Here is a 17,240-nt window from a genome sequence, read left to right on the forward strand (position 1 = left end):
GAATTGTCCGATTAACACACAAACACGCAAGAGGGAAGACCCTCCCCGCGAGCTCCCCCCCACACCCTCACCCTTCTGTGAACTGCCTGGTATAGGAGCCAGGTGGGGGTCCACAGCTCAGTTCCAAACACCCAGAGATGCGGGAGGGTGGGGGGAATCCCCACTGGGTAGGCACCCCCACTCCTGAGGGATGAAGGCCTGAGCCCAGCTGTCCGCCCAGGCACACACACGCACACACACGCACACCCGCAGGTCCGGGATACGGCCATCACCCAGCCTGGGCACACACAGGGCACAGCACGCCTGGGATTCACACTCACCATGGCCTTAAGGCTCTGGGGGAGGGCGGGATGCAGGAGCCTCCCTCCTTGGGGGCCCCTACCCCAATCCGTACCAGACCCACCCACCTCCACCCCTCCCCGAGTGCCCAGGGCAATACTGTCTCGGTGTGAGATGTGTAACAGCGCGGACTGCCTGCCCCCGGGCAGAGGCAGAGATGCCCGCCCCACCCTCTGCTAGGGTCAGCCGGGGCCAGCGCGAGGTAAGGCCATGGGAAGCCCTGGTAAGGCACGCGGCGGTGGGGCGACAGGCAGACCAGCCCCCAGTGTTCCTGTTGCCTCAGCCACAGGCTCCGGGGAGCAGCTTGTGGGGAGCAGGGCGGGAAGGCTGGGACCTGGCTCCATGCCTAAGGGAGCCCTCGTCCCAACCCCACAGCCTCCAGGGGCCCTGCTTGTCCCTGGACATTATTGCTTTTCTGCCCCTGTGGGGGAGGGGGCGGAAGGCAGCACCAGGATGCTGAGAGGGGCGCAGCCCAAGGGCAGCCTCCGTGCCCAAGCAGCTGCCAGGCCGTGCGCACTGCAGCCTGACTGGACACCTGGACAGGCCCCCCCGTCACTCTGGTGGGGGCTTGCACTGATGAAACCCTGAAGCCCTCCCCGTGGCCCCAGCAGCCTCTCCCCAATGCCCACGCGAGCAGAGGTGAGGCCGAGGCTGCTGGCACCAGTCAAGAGGAAAAAGGAACTGGAAATGGGTGGGGAGACAAGGGCTGGGGGCACAAACCAAAAAGGCAAAATAAAAAGTTTCTTTAAAAAAAGCCACCCCGGGCAGGGTGGGGGACGCGGGGGGTAATATCGGGAAGAGGAGCGGGTGGCCACTGAGTGTATCCTACGTTGGTGGCGGCAGGCGGCTCACTCGCGGATGCTGGCCGAGTAGGAGAACTGGGGGAAGTGCGTCCGCTGGTCCAGCTCCAGCGAGCCCGGGCTGTCAGCTGCAGGGAGGGGAGGCCGGTTGCGGAGCCCACCAGGCGGCAGGCGCTCAGCAGCACCTTCTGCTGGTCCCCGGCAGGCTTGGCTCGGAGCGCCAGGGCAGCCTAGGTCCTGCTGGCTCCCGCAGGGTCCATACCTCGCCGCACTCAGGAGCTGCTAACGCCCTGAGCAGCCCAGTTCCTCCCTGTAAGACCAGTCCGTGGCTCCCTACGCTCCCGAGATCCCCCCTGCCTGCCTGCTGCCCACTCCTCGCTCACACGTGCCACCATCTCGAGCGGGACTCCCTGGGGAAAGGCCTGGTCTCTACTGAATGCCCGGCCGTGTCCTGGCCAGCACTGCGCTCAGCCAATGGCTTCTGGGCACCCTCACCAGGGCCCTGGGGACCAACAGCAGAGATCACCCAGATGCGGAGGGCAGCCTTCAAGGGGCCTCTCAGGCAGGTGCACAGATCATAAACCCCACCACCCAACCGCAGCCAGACCCAGGGGGCGGGAGGGTCCCCGGCAGCCACTCACAGCGATCCGGAGGTGTGAGTGTGATGGACTGGGCAGTGAACTCGTCGTCGAAGTACCTGGTGTCGACCTCGGATGTCACCTGAGGCTTGAAGGGCGGCGGGAGCTGCGGAGAGGGGCCGAGTCGGGGACCTGGGTGGGCGACCTGGGTGCCCCCGGGAGCAGGTGGCAGCTGACGCTCACCTTCTTGTGCACCACGTCCTGCCAGTTGATGCTGAGGAAGAACCTGTGCTCCATAACCTCCTTGGCATCGCTGGGTCCCCCACCGAGCCTGGGCAGAGACGAGACGGCCGTCAGCCCTCAGGCACAGGCACAGCTGCCTGCTCCAAACCTCTCCTTCTCAGAGGGAGGTGAGGAAGGCTTGCGGGGGGGCCCCCACCTCTGCTTGGGGTCCTTCTTGAGCAGCCCTGCGAGCAGGGACTTGGCCTCGGGGCTGAGTGTGCGTGGGAAGCGGATCTCCTCCAAGAGGATGAGTTCGAAGAGGCGCTCGTGGTCTTGGTTGTAGAAGGGCAGGCGGCCGCACATCATCTCATACATGACCACGCCCAGCCCCCACCAGTCCACCGCTCGGCCGTAGTCATTGTCTTCCAGCACCTGGGGTGGGGGAAAGGCAGTGAGGGGGTGCTGCTGGAGGCCCCACCAGGCAGCACACACAGCTCCCCGAGGCTGCTCGTGCCCCCACCCACCTCGGGCGCCAGGTACTCAGGCGTCCCGCAGAAGGTCTTCATGGTGGCCCCGTCACTGATGCCCTCCTTGCACAGGCCAAAGTCCGTGATCTTGATGTGGCCGTCCTTGTCCAGCATGAGGTTTTCCAGCTATGGGAGGTCGGGGTGTTGGGCGCGCCTGCCTCCTGGCCAGAGGGAGGCTCCCATGGGTGCACCCCACCCAGGGCTAAGCCTTCTGCCACCAAGGCCTGGGGAGGCCAGACCCTGCCATTCCCTGGCCCCAGTCCTGGCAGCTGCCCCCACTGTGGGGTACAATTCTTTCAAGTCACCATGGAAGACACTGTCTGTGCTCCACTGTCTTCCTACACTTCTTACGTTGTAACTCACACATCAGTGAAGAGTTTGGAGAAAACATAAAAGCAACACAGGATCTCTAGGCATCACTTCCGCCCGGGTCAGGACAGACAAGAGCAGCGTCTCAGAGCGCTGTTGTGCCTCGCCTGCCCTGTTGGGCAGCTGGGACAGCTTGATAGATAAGTGACGTCTCCCCTCACCAGTGGCCTGAGCCACATCCGCACTGCCATATAACTTGGAGCCCCACCACGGATGCCTGTCCGCCCCATTCAGGCCCCACCTAACATTGTGGCCGTGGGCTGCACAAACACCTGCCAGGTGGCCCACGCCTCTCTGCAGTGTACATGCTGAGTTGGATGGTTCGGGGTCAGTTTTGAGGGATGCTACCGAACAGTGCAGGGCATGGGCCAACAGACACTCCCACCAGCAGCTCAGGGGTGTGTGTAGCAGGCTGGGGGTCCCTGCCACCCCAGGCTCTGGCTCCTGTGCCCACCAGGGGCTCAGACCAGCAGCTCACCTTGATGTCACGGTACACCACATCCCGCGAATGCAAGTACTCGAGAGCCGAGACGATCTCTGCACCGTAAAACCGCGCCCGCTCTTCCGTGAACACGCGCTCCCGCGACAGGTGGAAGAACAGCTGTCAGCAGAAGCGGCAGGGAGAAGCGTCACCTTCAGCCCAGCCACAGGACACACTGCTGCGTGCTCCATGAGCTGGCATGTGGCAGTCAGGAGGGCTACCGGAGGGACGGCGCATGAGGACAAAGCACGAATGAAGGGCCAGAAGGTGGACAACAGCAGGGAGGCAGAGAGGAACACGGGTCAGGAGGCTGGCACCAGGTGAGATGACAGGAACCAGCAGCTCAGGAAAGGTGGCAGCCAGGTTCACGGGGGAGCGGCGGGTCTGTGGACTCTGACCCCTGTGTGTTCCCCACACTCCCCCAAGACCCCAACCTGGAGCAGTCAGCAGCCACCACCACACCATAGTCCTCTCCCATGCCTCCCGCCTGTGTCCAGAAGCGAGGACACTGCCCCGTCACGCACACCTGGTCTGGAAGGAGCCCCAGGACCCGGGCTCACCTCACCACCGTTGGCGTACTCCATCACGAAGCAGAGGCGGTCATGCGTTTGGAAGGCGTATTTCAGTGCCTATGGGAGACCAGGGCGGCTGGGGTGGGGGTGGGGTGCGGCCAATCCACATATCCTCCCCTCCTGCCCTGGGGCTGAGATCCCACCTCACATCGGGGGGTATGGGGGTGCACTCATGCTGTGCTAGCACAGCCGGGGGGATGCAGGTTCTGAGCGCCCCAGGGTGTGAGGCTTCCCCCACAGTCCTAACAGAGCTGGATAGCCGCATGGAGCTGCATGCAGGGCCAAGATGGACGCGCTGCCAGGCGCCAGCCACCAGCTCTCGGAAGCTCACCAGTGCCCGTAGGTCCCAGCGTGGCCTGCTCACCACCACCAGTCTGTTCCCTGAACCAAGCTGCCTGAACACCCCCTCTTCCCCCACACCGTGACCCAACAAGACCCCCAGAGTACAGCTGCGCCTTGTGGCGATGCGGCCTCAGGCACTCACTGTGAGGAACGGGTGCCTGGTGTTCTGCAGAACCCGGCTCTCGGTGACTGTGTGGGCGACTTCATCCTGCACACAAAGGGTGAGTGAGGGGCTGCCCGGCCCAGCTGGGGAGGGCAGGGCATCCATCCTTAGCCACGACTGCCATCTGTGAGCCCTGATGCAGTAACTGAGCCGGATAAGGATAAGCAGGGACCACATGGTGGGAAAGTCCACAGGAGCTTTAGACAGAGGGTTCGGGTGCCGCCACTGGAGGTGGGCCCAGCAAGGGGTGCACCTGACCTACAGCGGGGGGCAGGGCCACAGTGGAGTTCCCAAACCTCTGAGCCATCAGTGGCCCCAGAGACACTGGCTCCATTGAGGGGAGGGGTGACTTGCTCTAAGGCCACATGGGCCACATGTCCCCTGCATGCCAGGACAGCGCCAGCAGTGTTCTGCCGGAGCTGACACCCATCACACCAGGAGTGACTGCTAACTGGGGTGCTTAGTGTCTGCCACTCCTCGGCCACACTCCTTTACGACTTTGCCTGCTAAGTTGGCCAGGCTAGTGAACGACAGGATGCATTTACCTGCCTTTGCAAGGTTTCATGTGCTGGGAGACGAGGAAGGGGTGTTCTCCATGGCAGATAAGAGCTGCTCGGCACACCAGTTCCCACCCCTGCCATGGCAAACCCTGGCAGATGGCCGAGTCCCCGCAGCACATGTGGGAAAGCAGCAGGGAGCTCCAGGCTCCTGGCTTTAGCCTGGCCCAGCACTGACTGCTGCAGGCTGTGATCTAGGAGTGACCTAGTGATGGGAGAGCTCTGGCAGTCTTTTAGATAGAATAAAAAATAAATAGTAAAAAAAAAAAAATCACGTATGTCTGGAATCTTCCAATAGGAGAACTTGAAATAAAGGGAAAAAAATAGAATTCCATTCCTGGCTCAGCCTCCCGCAGGGCATAACTTAGGGCTCAGACAGGGTTGGTCAGACATGACCAAGTCCCTCTCTCCATGGCCACCCTCTCACTTGCAGGCAGGCCCCCTCTCCCACCTGGACTTCCAGGACTGAGTCCAAAGGGAATGTGACTTGCAGGGGGAAATGACAACAGCTGCAGAAGGCGTGGATGACGGTCCCACCCCTCAGAGCCTCAGTTGCAGCCCACCAAGCTGAGCTGCTGCATGAGGCCAAATGTCACGGTTTCCAGCATCATGGGACCACATGGGCACATCAGTGAAGCAGGCCAGTCCCCAGAGAGCCCAGTCCACCTGAGCTGCCAAACAAAGTCCCTTCTGCTTTTGCCCTCACAAAAAAGGGGCAGCCAAATATGCCTGGGAAGGCAGTGGAAGATGGCCCACGAGCTGGGGGCCCCTGCAGCCACATGACTCTAGCCATTATGGCCCACCTTGGCAATGATGACCTCCTTCCGCAGGATCTTCATGGCATAGTAGCGGCCCGTGGCTTTCTCCCGCACCAGGATGACTTTGCCGAACGTGCCCTTGCCCAGGAGTTTGAGATAGTCAAAGTCATTCATGGTCTGTGGGGATGGAGAGCGATGGTCGGGGCCTGGCACCCAGCTGGGAGGCAGCCCAAGGAGGAAGAAGGAGGGGAACTCCAGACATGGCAGCCACAGGGCCAGCCTGGGGCTGCAGCTGGAGCCAGGGGGAGGCTCTGGGCAGCAGCCCTTGTGTCCCCAAGACTGTCCTGCCTTGGGGCCTGACCTGGCACAAGCCCCTGGACCTGAGCTCTGCAGGGAGCAGCACTGGCACCTGGGGCTGCCCCGGCCCCACGGCTGGATCCCTGCCCGCACGGGGGGGAAGCCCCTGGCCACAGCACTTACCACCTTGGCGCGAGCCTTGCTGACTGCCACTTCCATCTCCTCGGCGGCAGAGGAGTCACTGGGGGACCCACACTTGTAGTCCATGGGGTCCTCCCCGGGGCCACGCTGCTTCAGGCTGTTGGCGACCATCTGGATGGCCCGCATCCACTCCTCCCTGCGTGGGGACCACACGAGAGGCTCGAGTCAGGCAGCACAGGGGCCAGCATATGAGGCAGCGCCTTTGGACACTTCAGGATGACCTGGGGCTGTGCCGACAGGAGCAGAGGGCTACTTCATACTTCTCAGGTCTCAAGGCGCAATGGGTGGGAGAGGCCCGAGTGGACCAAGCAGAGCACCCCTGACCTCCTGGGGTGGGGTGGGGGAGGGGACTCCTGAAGCCAGATGGGGACCCAAGATGCAAACGGGTGCACTTCCCAGCCAGCCCCTCAGCACAGATGGCTCCAGTTTACACGTTACCAACGTGCTGCTGGGAAAACCAGGAGCAAAAGAAAAAATTCAGGCTGATGCAGGCAACAGCTGGCCGGCCTGCTGGGAGCAGGGGCGGTGTGGCGTGCTAGGGTGGGAAAGCAGAAGGGTAAAAAAGAAGCAGGCTCCAGCCAAACGGAGCCTGGTTTAAGATCAACAGACACTGTTAGCATCCCAAAGGGGCACCAGTGTGAGTCCTGACGGCTCCGCTTCCAATCCAGCTCCCTGCTAATTCACTGCAGAAGGCCCAGTGCGTGAGCCAGACCCAGACGGGGCTCCTGGTTCCCAGCTTTGTGGGCCATCTGGGGAGTGAACCAACACATGGAAGACACTGTTATTTCCTTCTCTGTCTTTCTGCCCCTTGATGAGTTAAGTCAATCATTCTAAAAACTTAGGCTGAACAATACTAAATTGTTTATATATATTACCATTTTGGACAAACACACAGAGCAACTTTAAACACTTCAATCTACACATTTTGTAGTTTGTCCATTTTCTGTGTATCTAGAGAACAATTATAGGACCAGTCAGGAAAGTAAAGCAACCAGGATGAGAAAATTCGGAGAGTGAGCGAGCAGCCTCCCAGAAGCCAGAGATTTACTTAGCCACATCAAGCGCAGCAGCTCCAATGGAGCCAAGAACCAAGAAGGCCGGCCCTGCCCTGCCCACCTTCCAGTGGCTCCCCAGCTCCCCGCAGAAAGTGCCACGCCCGCCCATGGCTGAGATAGGGTCGATCCTCCACCACCCAGGCAGCCAGGGGGCAACAGAACCCGAGCTCGATCCACCGGTGGGCCAGCCTCCTCCTAAACCTCCAATCCTCACATAACTGGGCTCCGCTTTCTCCTCTTGTTACACAAAACACGGGTGCAGCAGGGAGGGTGCAGCTTGGGGAACCGCGTCCCATTTCAGAACACCTGGCCGGCAGCAATGGAAGGAAATCTCCTTCGTCAGGAAAAAATAATATTATTTATTTGAAAGGCAAAATAACAATCCCCAGTGGCCACAACAGGCAGGACAGGGCCAGAAGCCTTGAACTCCATCCTGGTCTCCCACATGGATGACAAGGGCCCAAGACTTTAGACCATTCTCTACTACTTTCCCAGGCTGCAAGCAGGGAGCTGGGTGGGAAGTGGAGCAACCAGGACATGAACCAGTACCCACATGGCATGCCGGCACTTGCAGGCAGGAGATTAGCAAATTGAGCCATCGTGCTGGTCCCATAAATATTTTTACAAAGTAAAAATTGGGGCCAGTCAGAGTCCCGGCTACTCCAATTCGGATCCAACTCCCTGCTAAGGGCCTGGGAAAGCAGTGAAGATGGTCAAAGGCCTTGGGACCCTACACCCATGTGGGAGACCCAGAAGAGGCTGCTGGCTCTTAGCTGCAGACTGGCCCAGCTTGATCTACAATCAGTTGGGGAATGAACCAGTGACTAGATCTCTCGTGCACCTTTTTTTCTGGGTAACTCTGCCATTCAAATAAATAAATATCTTTAAACATAAATAAAATAAAAATTCCATTGTGTTTCCAGCTGACACCTGGCAGGCAGGCCTCACCCATAGGGCTGCTGGGCAGCACAGACAGTGTGGGACTCATTGATGCAATCAGACAGAGCAGCCAGGACAGGGCAGGGCAGGGGCAGCAGTAGGCCAAAGTGAGGCAGGGACAGAAAAGTGCAGGAACAGGGCAGGGCGGGGCAGGGGGCTGGAGTAGGGCAGGGGCAGAACCAGGGCAGAAGCAGGACAGGGCAGGGCAGGGGCATGGACAGAGCTCCGCAGAAGCAGAGCAGGACATGGGCGGGGCAGGACAGGGGCGGGGCAGGACAGGGTGGAGGCAGGACAGAGCAGGACAGGGAAAGACAGGGTGGGGCAGGGCAGGAGCAGGGCAGAGGCAGGGCAAGACAGGGTGGCGGCAGGGCAGGGTGGGGGCAGGGCAGGGCAGAGCAGGAGCAGGGAGGGGTGGAGCAGGGCAGGGCAGGGGCAGGTTGGATGCTGGCTGCAAGGATCCCCGACACCACTGGTGTGAAAGCGAGGATACACACACAGGTACAGTTCTGTGTGGCTGCAGCTAGCCGGTCAAGACTCCATACTCAGGGTCAGGCAAGCATGGCCATCCCCAAGCACACACCCACATCTACTCCCATTCCCATTCACACATGGATTCAAGTAAGTGTGGCCGTCCCTGGTCACACACTCACACCCACACAGGTTCAAGCATACATGGCCATTCCAGATCACACATTCAAGTGAGAGCAAGCATCCTGTCCCATGCACAAGTGCAAGCATGACCATCTAGCTGCACTAGCAGTCCTGGTTGGAGGAGGGCAGCCCCCCACCAAGGGACCCAGCATCAGGGGAGACAAGAAGCCCTCTAGTCACCAGTCCTCAGGGGCACCCCAGGCCCAGCACACCTCCTCCCACACAGCAGAGCAGGAAACTGAGGTGCCAGCTCAAGATCCAATTTCAGAAGAGCAGGTGCACCAAGCTTGCTGAGTAACAGGGATGCTCCGAGGCCCCAGCTGACACACAGGAGGCTCCATCCTCCCTAACCAGCTTCAGCCCCATGACATCTCGCCCTGAGATGGCTAAGTATCACACCTGCTCTGTAAGGCAGATGCGCTGCAGCAGGGGTCCACACTGAGTGTGTCCGCAAGGCCAGGGGCTTCTACCCATAGGCACCGGGTAATGAAAGGGGCACCTATTCTCAGCAGGGCAGCATCTCTCTCCCCAGCCCCATGCCTCCAGCCAGCATTTCTCAACTCGTTTTACCCTATGCCCCCTTTGGAATGAATTACAGCCTAAGTCCCAATCTCAGCATTAATTTTTTTTTTTTTTTTCAAAAAACACAGGGGCAGGGACCTGTCTCATGATGCCTGATCAGACCAGAGCAGTCCTCTTGGAAATTTCAAAATGTTGACCCTGAGGCTAAGACTGTGGGTTAAAAAAAGACACAACAGCCACCCACAGATCTCCTAAGTGACAACACGGTGTCTATGTTAAAAATACATGTGGCAGTAGGGACATGGCGAGAGCGACACGTGCGGAGCAGACTGTAGACACACGTGCAGGTGGCAGCAGCTGGCTTACAGAGCGGGGGTTGGGGGAGAGGCACAGGGCTGGCTGAGTCAGGAGCTGAAGTGACCTCATCCCAAGAGACCCTGTGAGAATAGAGGCATGAGCCCACAAGGCAGGGGTGCCTCCTGAGCCAGCACAACCCTTGCAGGCCTAGCCCGCCTCCAGGCCCCGTGGAGCAGGGCACAGAAGCAGGAGGCTGGCCAGGGGTCACTGGGTCCTTCTGCCCCGACCCTGCTCCAACTGGACCAAGGCTGTGAGGTTGCAGCCCTCAGGATTCCAGAGGAAAAGCGAGGGCCTCCATCCAGGCCATTCCTCAAGGGTTTGCGACACGGTGTCCGGGACAGAGGGAAGCTCCTGCTCAAAGCTGCAACCCACATTGTCTCCACCCCCAAAAGGAGAGCCCTGCACAACCAACACCCCCTCTACTAGGAGACAAAACCAGAGGGGTAGCAATAGCACCCACCCCACCAACCCCTGATGTTCCAAGGCATGGGGTAGGGAACTGTGGCTGATGGGGAAACTGAGGCACATAGGGGCGTGGTTCAGGAGGTCACACAGCTGGGGCAGACAGGGCCAGTGCCCAGGTGCAGGCAGAGTCGACTCCTGCTTGGGACCAGGAGGCCTCTTCTGGTACTGTAGGACCCAGCTGTGTGCCTCAGAAGTGACCAGGCAGCCAGGAACCACGGACAAAGTGAAGGAATGGCCGCAGTCCGAGCCTCTCTGTGGAGCGCTGAGGAGGCTCCCCTGACTGAGCAGCACTGACAAGAATGTCGTCACCCTTGTCATCTGACAACCCTTGTGACGGTCCCACCCAACAGGTGCAACCACCTGCTTTGCGCTCTGCACCAACAGGCTCACTCTGGTCTACCCTGTGGCTAGCAGAGGCCTGGGAGCCTAACAAACCAGGTGCTCCAACCATGGCTCCTTTCCAGAACGTTCTCAGCCCTCATTTGTGGTCACAGTGAGGACAGGCAGGCACAGAGAGATGAGGCAGGACCCAGAGCATGAGCAACAGCCGGGGCTGGGCCTCAGCTCTGCAGTGGACTGGTCACACGGCCTTCCCGCAAACAACAATGGGCACAGAGATGCCCTGGGCATGCAGGCTGGAGCTGACGTGTGTGGGGTGGGCTGGCAGTGCCTGAGGGGCAATCAGGAGAACCCAGCCAGCAGTGAATCCTGTGCATCATCCATGTGCCAGCCCACCCCGGGCACCAAGGACAGAGCTGGGAACAAGACACCTTGCAGCTACTAGCCCTACAGGGAAGACACACGAGACGGACCTGCAGGGAAACCCCCCATCAGGATGGGGTCCAAGCCAGGACCGAGGACATCGCCAGCACTTGGGACCACCCCAGCCCCTGGAGTGGGCGCCTGGCCTGCGGCTGTGAGAGCCAGAAGACACATGCTTTTGCAGGGTGGAGCAAGCAGCTGGGAACAGACCCTGGGGCGGGAGGATGCTGGGGGCCTGCTGAGGACGAGCAGGTGAGCATGGCAGAGTCAAGGGAGATGAGTAGGGGAGAAGAGCGCAGGACAGAGGACAGGCTGGACTGCCCCAGTTCCCTGGGCCACCATGAGAGGGACCTGGAATAGCAGCTGGGTTTTACACAGGGGCATTGGGCACCCATCCGTTTACTTCAGTGGCCAGTGAGAGGCCAGAGGCACTGGTGGCAGGGACCGCAGCAGCCCCAAGTGCACAAGGATTCCAGGGCAGGCTGTGCCCCGGCTGCTTCTACATCCACTTCCTCCTGTGCTCCTCCCCACAGCCAGGGAACCGAGCCCCAACCAGAAAGGCACACAGCAGCCACCCTGGCAGGACACAGCGCTCCCTGAGGGCAGCTCGGGGAGGTGATGTGATGGGGTTGTCCTGCGACTACAGGCGCACGGCTCCCAGGACTCCCGACTGACAGGTGAGCCCTCTCTGCCAGAGTTCCATCCTCCTGAAAGGGAGGGGCCAGTCTAAAGGGGGAGCGCTGGTTCGAGTCCTGGTTATTCTGACTCCCTGCAAATGATGATAGCTCATGTAATTGAGCTCCTACCACCCACGCGCAGAAGGCCCTGAGGGAGCTCTGGGCTCTTGGCTTCAGCCTGGCCTGGTCCAACTGTTGCAAGCATTTGGGGAGTGAACCAGCAGATGGAAGATTTTTCTGTCATTGCCATTCTTCCAAGCAGGTGAAAATAAACACACATTTTTTTCCCTTAAGTTAAAATTCCTAGAATCATGCCTTGCTCAACAACAAAAATCCATTTTAATTATTCTTTTACTAACTAAACATTTACTGAATATGCATCTGTGTGATAAATGCATAAATAAATAAACAGATCAAGTCTCTTTACTATAGTGTCTGTCAGGTAAAGGAAACAGCCCCGAGCATGGGGCAGGAGGCTCTGGGGGGGGGGGGGTGAGCTGAGAACCACGGTGACATCCAGTGGGCAGAGGGTCTCCAGCAAAGGGGACAGCAAGCACAAAGGTCCTGAGGCAGGAAGTCAGCCAGCGTGGGGATCAGCAGCGGATCAGTGTGGCTGAGGGAGGGTGCCAGCTGCACTACAAGGTGGCTCGGTTCTGGTGTTCCAAAATGGGATGTGGGTGTTCTGATCCAATCCTGTGTGTCCGTGGACATCCCTAAGTCAAAAATCTGAAATCTAACATGCTTGGGCAGTGGGCTCGTGGTTGAAGACACCTACACCCCACAAGTGAGCAGGTTCCACCCGCAGCTCTGGTTCCCCACTCTAGCGTCCCGCGGATGCGGACTGGGAAAACAGTGGGGCTAGCTCAGGACACAGGACCCTGCCTCGGGGGCACCTGGGCTGATCCCCTGGGCATCTGGGCAGGGAACCAGGAGCTGCAAGCTCTGTCAAATGAAAGGAAAGAAAAATGCCAAAATGCTCAGAAATACAATGCTTTCACTGGAGTGTGGACTTGACTTTCAGAAAGTTTCAAAATTCGGAGCACCCTGAGATGCTTCTTCCAGATTGGGGTACTCAGCCTTATATAATCACCTCAGCCACCACAAGCCACCACGATTCTACAAAGTTCTTCTTCTTTTTTTTTTTTAAATGTATTTTATGTGTGTGTGTATATATGTGCAAGAAACTTTGTCATTTCAAAGACAGAGGGAGAGGCAGAGAGCCATGGATCATCGCTGGTTCATTCCCCTACTGGCCCCAACAGCCAGGGCTGAGCCAGGCAGAAGCTGGGAGCCAGCAGATTCATCTGGGCCTCCTCCGTGGCTACAGGGGCCCCAGCACTTGGCTTGTCTTCTGCTGCTTTTCCAGGTGCGTGAGCGGGCAGCTAAATTGGAAGTGGAGCAGCCAGGACACAAACTGGCATCCATTTGGGATGCAGGCAGTAGCTTAACCAGCTTCCTTGTAGCATAGCCCCAAAAGTCCCCACTTTTAGGAGATGTCTACTAAAACATTAAGGAGTAAAGACTCTACAGGGACAAACACAAGTTCAAGAACCAGTGTAAGACAGGGTCAGGTGACGCTGAAGTGGCGTTTGCTGAGCTGCTGTGTCTGCGTGTAGACCACCTACACGCTCTGTGCCACCCCAACTCACATGAGCCCATGGCGCAGCCTTGTCTCCAGAGGGAGCAGCAGCAGAGGAATGGGGCGGCACTTGCCCTGTGACATGGGCACTAGATCACCTCTCACCCCGGAAGACCCTCGGCCATTCCTCAGCTTCCTCCCTGGCCTTACACCAGCACCAGCTGGGGCTCTAACAGGTGCTGGCCCAGGAGCCAAAGCCATGGCCAAGCTCTCCTGCTTCTGCTTCTCTTCCCTTCGTGCCTCCTGGCACGGCAGCCACACTGAAGCCTCGGTGGCCCTGGTCACAGAGCCAACCCACCCCACCAGGCCCGACGCCCAGCACCCACACTCCTGCTGCCCTGCATCTGCTTGCACCACCATGCCACACTCTGGCCCCTCGTTGTCAGTTGAGTAACCCCTCAGCTGGCCGGGGCAGCAGTGTCGTTCCCTGTGGTGGGGTGGGTACATTTTTAACCCTCGGGAGATATGCTATGGTAAGTCCTGCGCCAACCGTGGTGATACCCTGTGAAAACAGTACAGCCGCTGGAACTGCCGTGTCCATGAGGCAGCTGCTGGCCACTGTGGCCAGTTACCATGGAAACAAGTGAACCATCACAGTCTTCGCTGCTGCCTTTCCAACCACACACAGAGACAAGGACCCCGCACACTCAAGAGGCTGGCCTCGCCACACAGTGTATTCCTGCTGGGTGGTGCTGGTCCCAGGCTCACATTGCTGCAAAGTGCATGCCTGTTAGATAGTACTGGTCCCAGGTTCTGCAGGGCCAGCTCAAGTCTGGAGGAAGTTCTTGAAGCGACAGCCCAAAAGATGAAGTAAGGAAAGGGACACTTGCCAGCCAGTATAAAGAGCTAATATAGGGCCCGGCGGCGTAGCCTAGTGGCTAAAGTCCTCACCTTGAAAGCCCCGGGATCCCATATGGGTGCTGGTTCTAATCCTGGCAGCTCCACTTCCCAACCAGCTCCCTGCTTGTGGCATGGGAAAGCAGTCAAGGACGGTCCAAAGCTTTGGGACACTGCACCCGCGTGGGAGACCCGGAAGAGGTTCCTGGTCCCGGCATCGGATTGGCGCGTACCGGCCCATTGCGGCTCACTTGGGGAGTGAAACATTGGATGGAAGATCTTCCTCTCTGTCTCTCCTCCTCTCTGTATATCCGGCTTTCCAATAATAATAAAATCTTAAAAAAAAAAAAAAAAGCTAATATATAAAGAGCTTTCAGATGTAAACAAGAATTGTGCAACAGGCAACTGTCTCAACTGGCCCTAGAGGGGCCACAGGCCATACGGAACCCCTAGATTCATCCTGGCAGGAGCCCCTCACACTGACATGTGCCTGTTCCCATAGTAGAGGAGACTGCCATAGCCAAGAGGCCCCTCGGAGAGTTGCCCTGACATACATCCCAGAGGCAGGCCCTGACGACTTGGCTGCATCGAGGAGCTGAAACACCGGACATGACCCGCTACCCTCAGCAATGCTAGGGAAGCATGGGGACCCGGGCATCCAGCTGCTGAAGGAAGCCAAGCAGACAGAAGTTCTGTGGTTCACCAAGGCTGGTCACACCAAGAGATGGAGCTGTGCTGAGCCAAGACGGTAAGTTCAGAACAGCGCATGGATGAGGCCTCTGTGGCCTCCAGCAGGCAGGACAGTAGCTGGGACAAAAGGGAGGGCCCGGCCAGCTGAAGTGCAGGTGGAGTGAGCCATCTCCAGCCCCAGCTCCACCCCGCTGAACCTGAATCCCTGCTTCTGGTTCTGAGCTGGACCCCTACCCCTCTGAGAGCTGCAGGTCCTCGGAGGCCCTGACCCAGGCCACTGGGCTGTGGCTCTTCCAGGCCCAAACACCCGTAGACTAGAACGCATTGTAGGGTCCCGGGGGTGAGAGGGGGGTGTCTATCCTCCTGCAGCTCCCTCCTCACACCCACCTGGACCACTGTGGGCAGCAGCCCCCTGTGAGGGCCCAGGCTCACCTCTCATCCGGAGAGTCCACGTGGAAGGTCCTCTCAATGACCGTGGTCCACTGTAGGCAGCGGATGACGAAGGTGTTTGGCCGCGGCCGCTCAGTCTTCATCAGCTGGCATTCTGCAGGCAGGCAGGGGAGGGGAGGGGAGGACCATGAGCCGGCTGTGTGCCCTGCCCCGTACCCTGCCCTCAGAGTGCTCGGTCCAGCACGTGTATGGATGGGAATGGGAGCAGACGAAAGACAACGGTAAGTCAGGCTGGGACAATGCGTGCACAAGGCTCTAATCCAGGAAGCTGCTGGGGAGAGGCTGGGCATTCTGGTGAGACAGGGGCGGGCAGTGGAACTGGAGTCACCAGAGATGGCAGGGTAGCCAGGAAAAGCTTTCTGGGAGCAGAGTGGGGGTTGGGGCTGGAATATGAGTGGAAGTGGCCTGGTGGAAGAAGCTATGGAAGCAGGTGGAGCAGAATGCTGGAGAGGAGGAGCTGCTCAGAGTGAGGCGGCACTGCCTGTTTGAAAGGTTCTCCGCAGGCCAACAAGGACGAGGTGCCCGACAGGTCAGCAGCCGAGGAAGGAGCAGAGGGTCCAGGGCAGGACTGGGTGTTGCAAGGCCGAGGACCGGGCCCTGGGCATGGTAGCTGCTGCTGGTTAGGGCTCAGCAGATGTGCCCTCCAGGTGCAGACAAGAGGCCAGCCCTGCAAGGCCTAGGTGGATACTCCACCCCTCCAGGCCATCGGAGAGGAGAGGCCTTGCTACCAGAATGCAGGGCGGAAGGTCCCTGACCCCAGTCAAGAAGCCCAGAGCCTGGCCACTCCAGCTAGGGCACAGAGGTGTTGCAGGGGCAGGGGTGTAGGGCTCCACCTACACAGAAGGGCAAGAAATGGTTCTGAAAAGATCGAATCCATGTGCCCCCAAGACCTCACAGTCGTTCTCTTAGCTTGCGAACTCTGGTTCTGAGACGCACCTGCCACAGAGAAGTTATTCAAGGGGGGCAGGGTCTGGTCGGGGGCCTCAGGCCGCTCCTTATAGCCAATGAAGGAGCCATCACTCTTCAGCAGGAAGTAGCGGGGCCGCCAAGTCTTGATGTATTCACCTGAAACAAGGCATGAGGGGAGAGGGTGGGGCAAGGTTGAAGAGAGGTCCAGGTGGGCAGCTGGCATGACCATGACTCACCAGGGGTGGCCAGAGAGCCCCTCTTCCCAGGAGAGCCCTGGAGGCTGCCCCTGCTGATGCAGGCAGAGGCGCTGGGCCCAGTGACCCAGAGGTCATGCCTGGCAGGAAGGCGCCTGCAGCAGTGCCCTGGGGCACCAGCTGCCCCGGCCTGTGGCCAGCAGTGAGGCGTCCTTGCCAGCGCGTGGCTCTGTCCTGGGGGAGACCCAGGCTTCTGAAAGCACACGCCCTGTAGCCCTGTAAGGCCAAGCCCTGGGGCTGGGCAGCAGATGGGATGCCAGAGCCCTCGGTGCCAGGCGGGGGAGTGGCTGCCTCGCCCTCTCACAGCCCTGGCCCCGCACACGTGTCCTGACGGGGGGACTCCAGCACTTTGCTCACACTGTACACACACATACACACCACACACAAAGAGACAGAAAAACACGCACGTCCACAGAGCCTGTGCACAGCAGCCACAGCCCACTGACCCCTGGATTCCATGGAGGGACTATAGGGCCACAGACCCTGTGACTCTGTTTCTAGGACTTGTCCAGAATAGGCAAGTCCACAGACAGATGGGGGGTGGGAACCATCCAGGGTGTGAGGGAGAAGACCCACGGGTGAAGAAGTGCGGGTGTCCTCTAGCCACTGTGGTGACAGCGGCACAGGCTCGCCACACCAGCAGTCACCGTACTGCACACTTCTCATGGCCAAGTTGCGTGCTGTGTGGACTGTGTCTCAGCAATGCTTTGAAAACCGAAGGCCGTGCCCACATGGCGGAATAGCATGCTAAGCCCCTGCCTGTGACACTGGCAGTCCATAGGGTACCCATTGCATCCTGCCTACCCCACTTTCTGTCCAGCTCCCTG

At 59.2% G+C, this 17,240-nt stretch overlaps 1 protein-coding gene across 3 annotated transcripts in view; it reads right to left on the bottom strand.

Moving 5' to 3' along the window:
• Positions 1 to 337: 337 nt before the first annotated feature.
• The window catches only part of AKT2 (AKT serine/threonine kinase 2), a 34,986-nt gene continuing 18,083 nt past the window's right edge, over positions 338 to 17,240 (bottom strand). For all 3 annotated transcript variants that reach the window (XM_058674138.1, XM_058674140.1, XM_058674139.1), the window contains exons 3-14: positions 16,187 to 16,315; positions 15,233 to 15,344; positions 6,189 to 6,342; positions 5,754 to 5,885; positions 4,373 to 4,438; positions 3,877 to 3,945; positions 3,314 to 3,436; positions 2,464 to 2,592; positions 2,157 to 2,371; positions 1,961 to 2,048; positions 1,781 to 1,883; positions 338 to 1,267 (exon numbers count right to left, since the gene is read on the bottom strand). In XM_058674138.1, the coding sequence (XP_058530121.1) occupies positions 1,188 to 1,267; positions 1,781 to 1,883; positions 1,961 to 2,048; positions 2,157 to 2,371; positions 2,464 to 2,592; positions 3,314 to 3,436; positions 3,877 to 3,945; positions 4,373 to 4,438; positions 5,754 to 5,885; positions 6,189 to 6,342; positions 15,233 to 15,344; positions 16,187 to 16,315 (1,400 nt within the window). In that variant the 3' untranslated portion in view covers positions 338 to 1,187. The remainder of the gene's footprint in view (positions 1,268 to 1,780; positions 1,884 to 1,960; positions 2,049 to 2,156; positions 2,372 to 2,463; positions 2,593 to 3,313; positions 3,437 to 3,876; positions 3,946 to 4,372; positions 4,439 to 5,753; positions 5,886 to 6,188; positions 6,343 to 15,232; positions 15,345 to 16,186; positions 16,316 to 17,240) is intronic.

This window comes from Ochotona princeps, chromosome 16, assembly GCF_030435755.1.
Source record: "Ochotona princeps isolate mOchPri1 chromosome 16, mOchPri1.hap1, whole genome shotgun sequence".
NCBI classification, from domain to species: Eukaryota; Metazoa; Chordata; class Mammalia; order Lagomorpha; family Ochotonidae; genus Ochotona; species Ochotona princeps.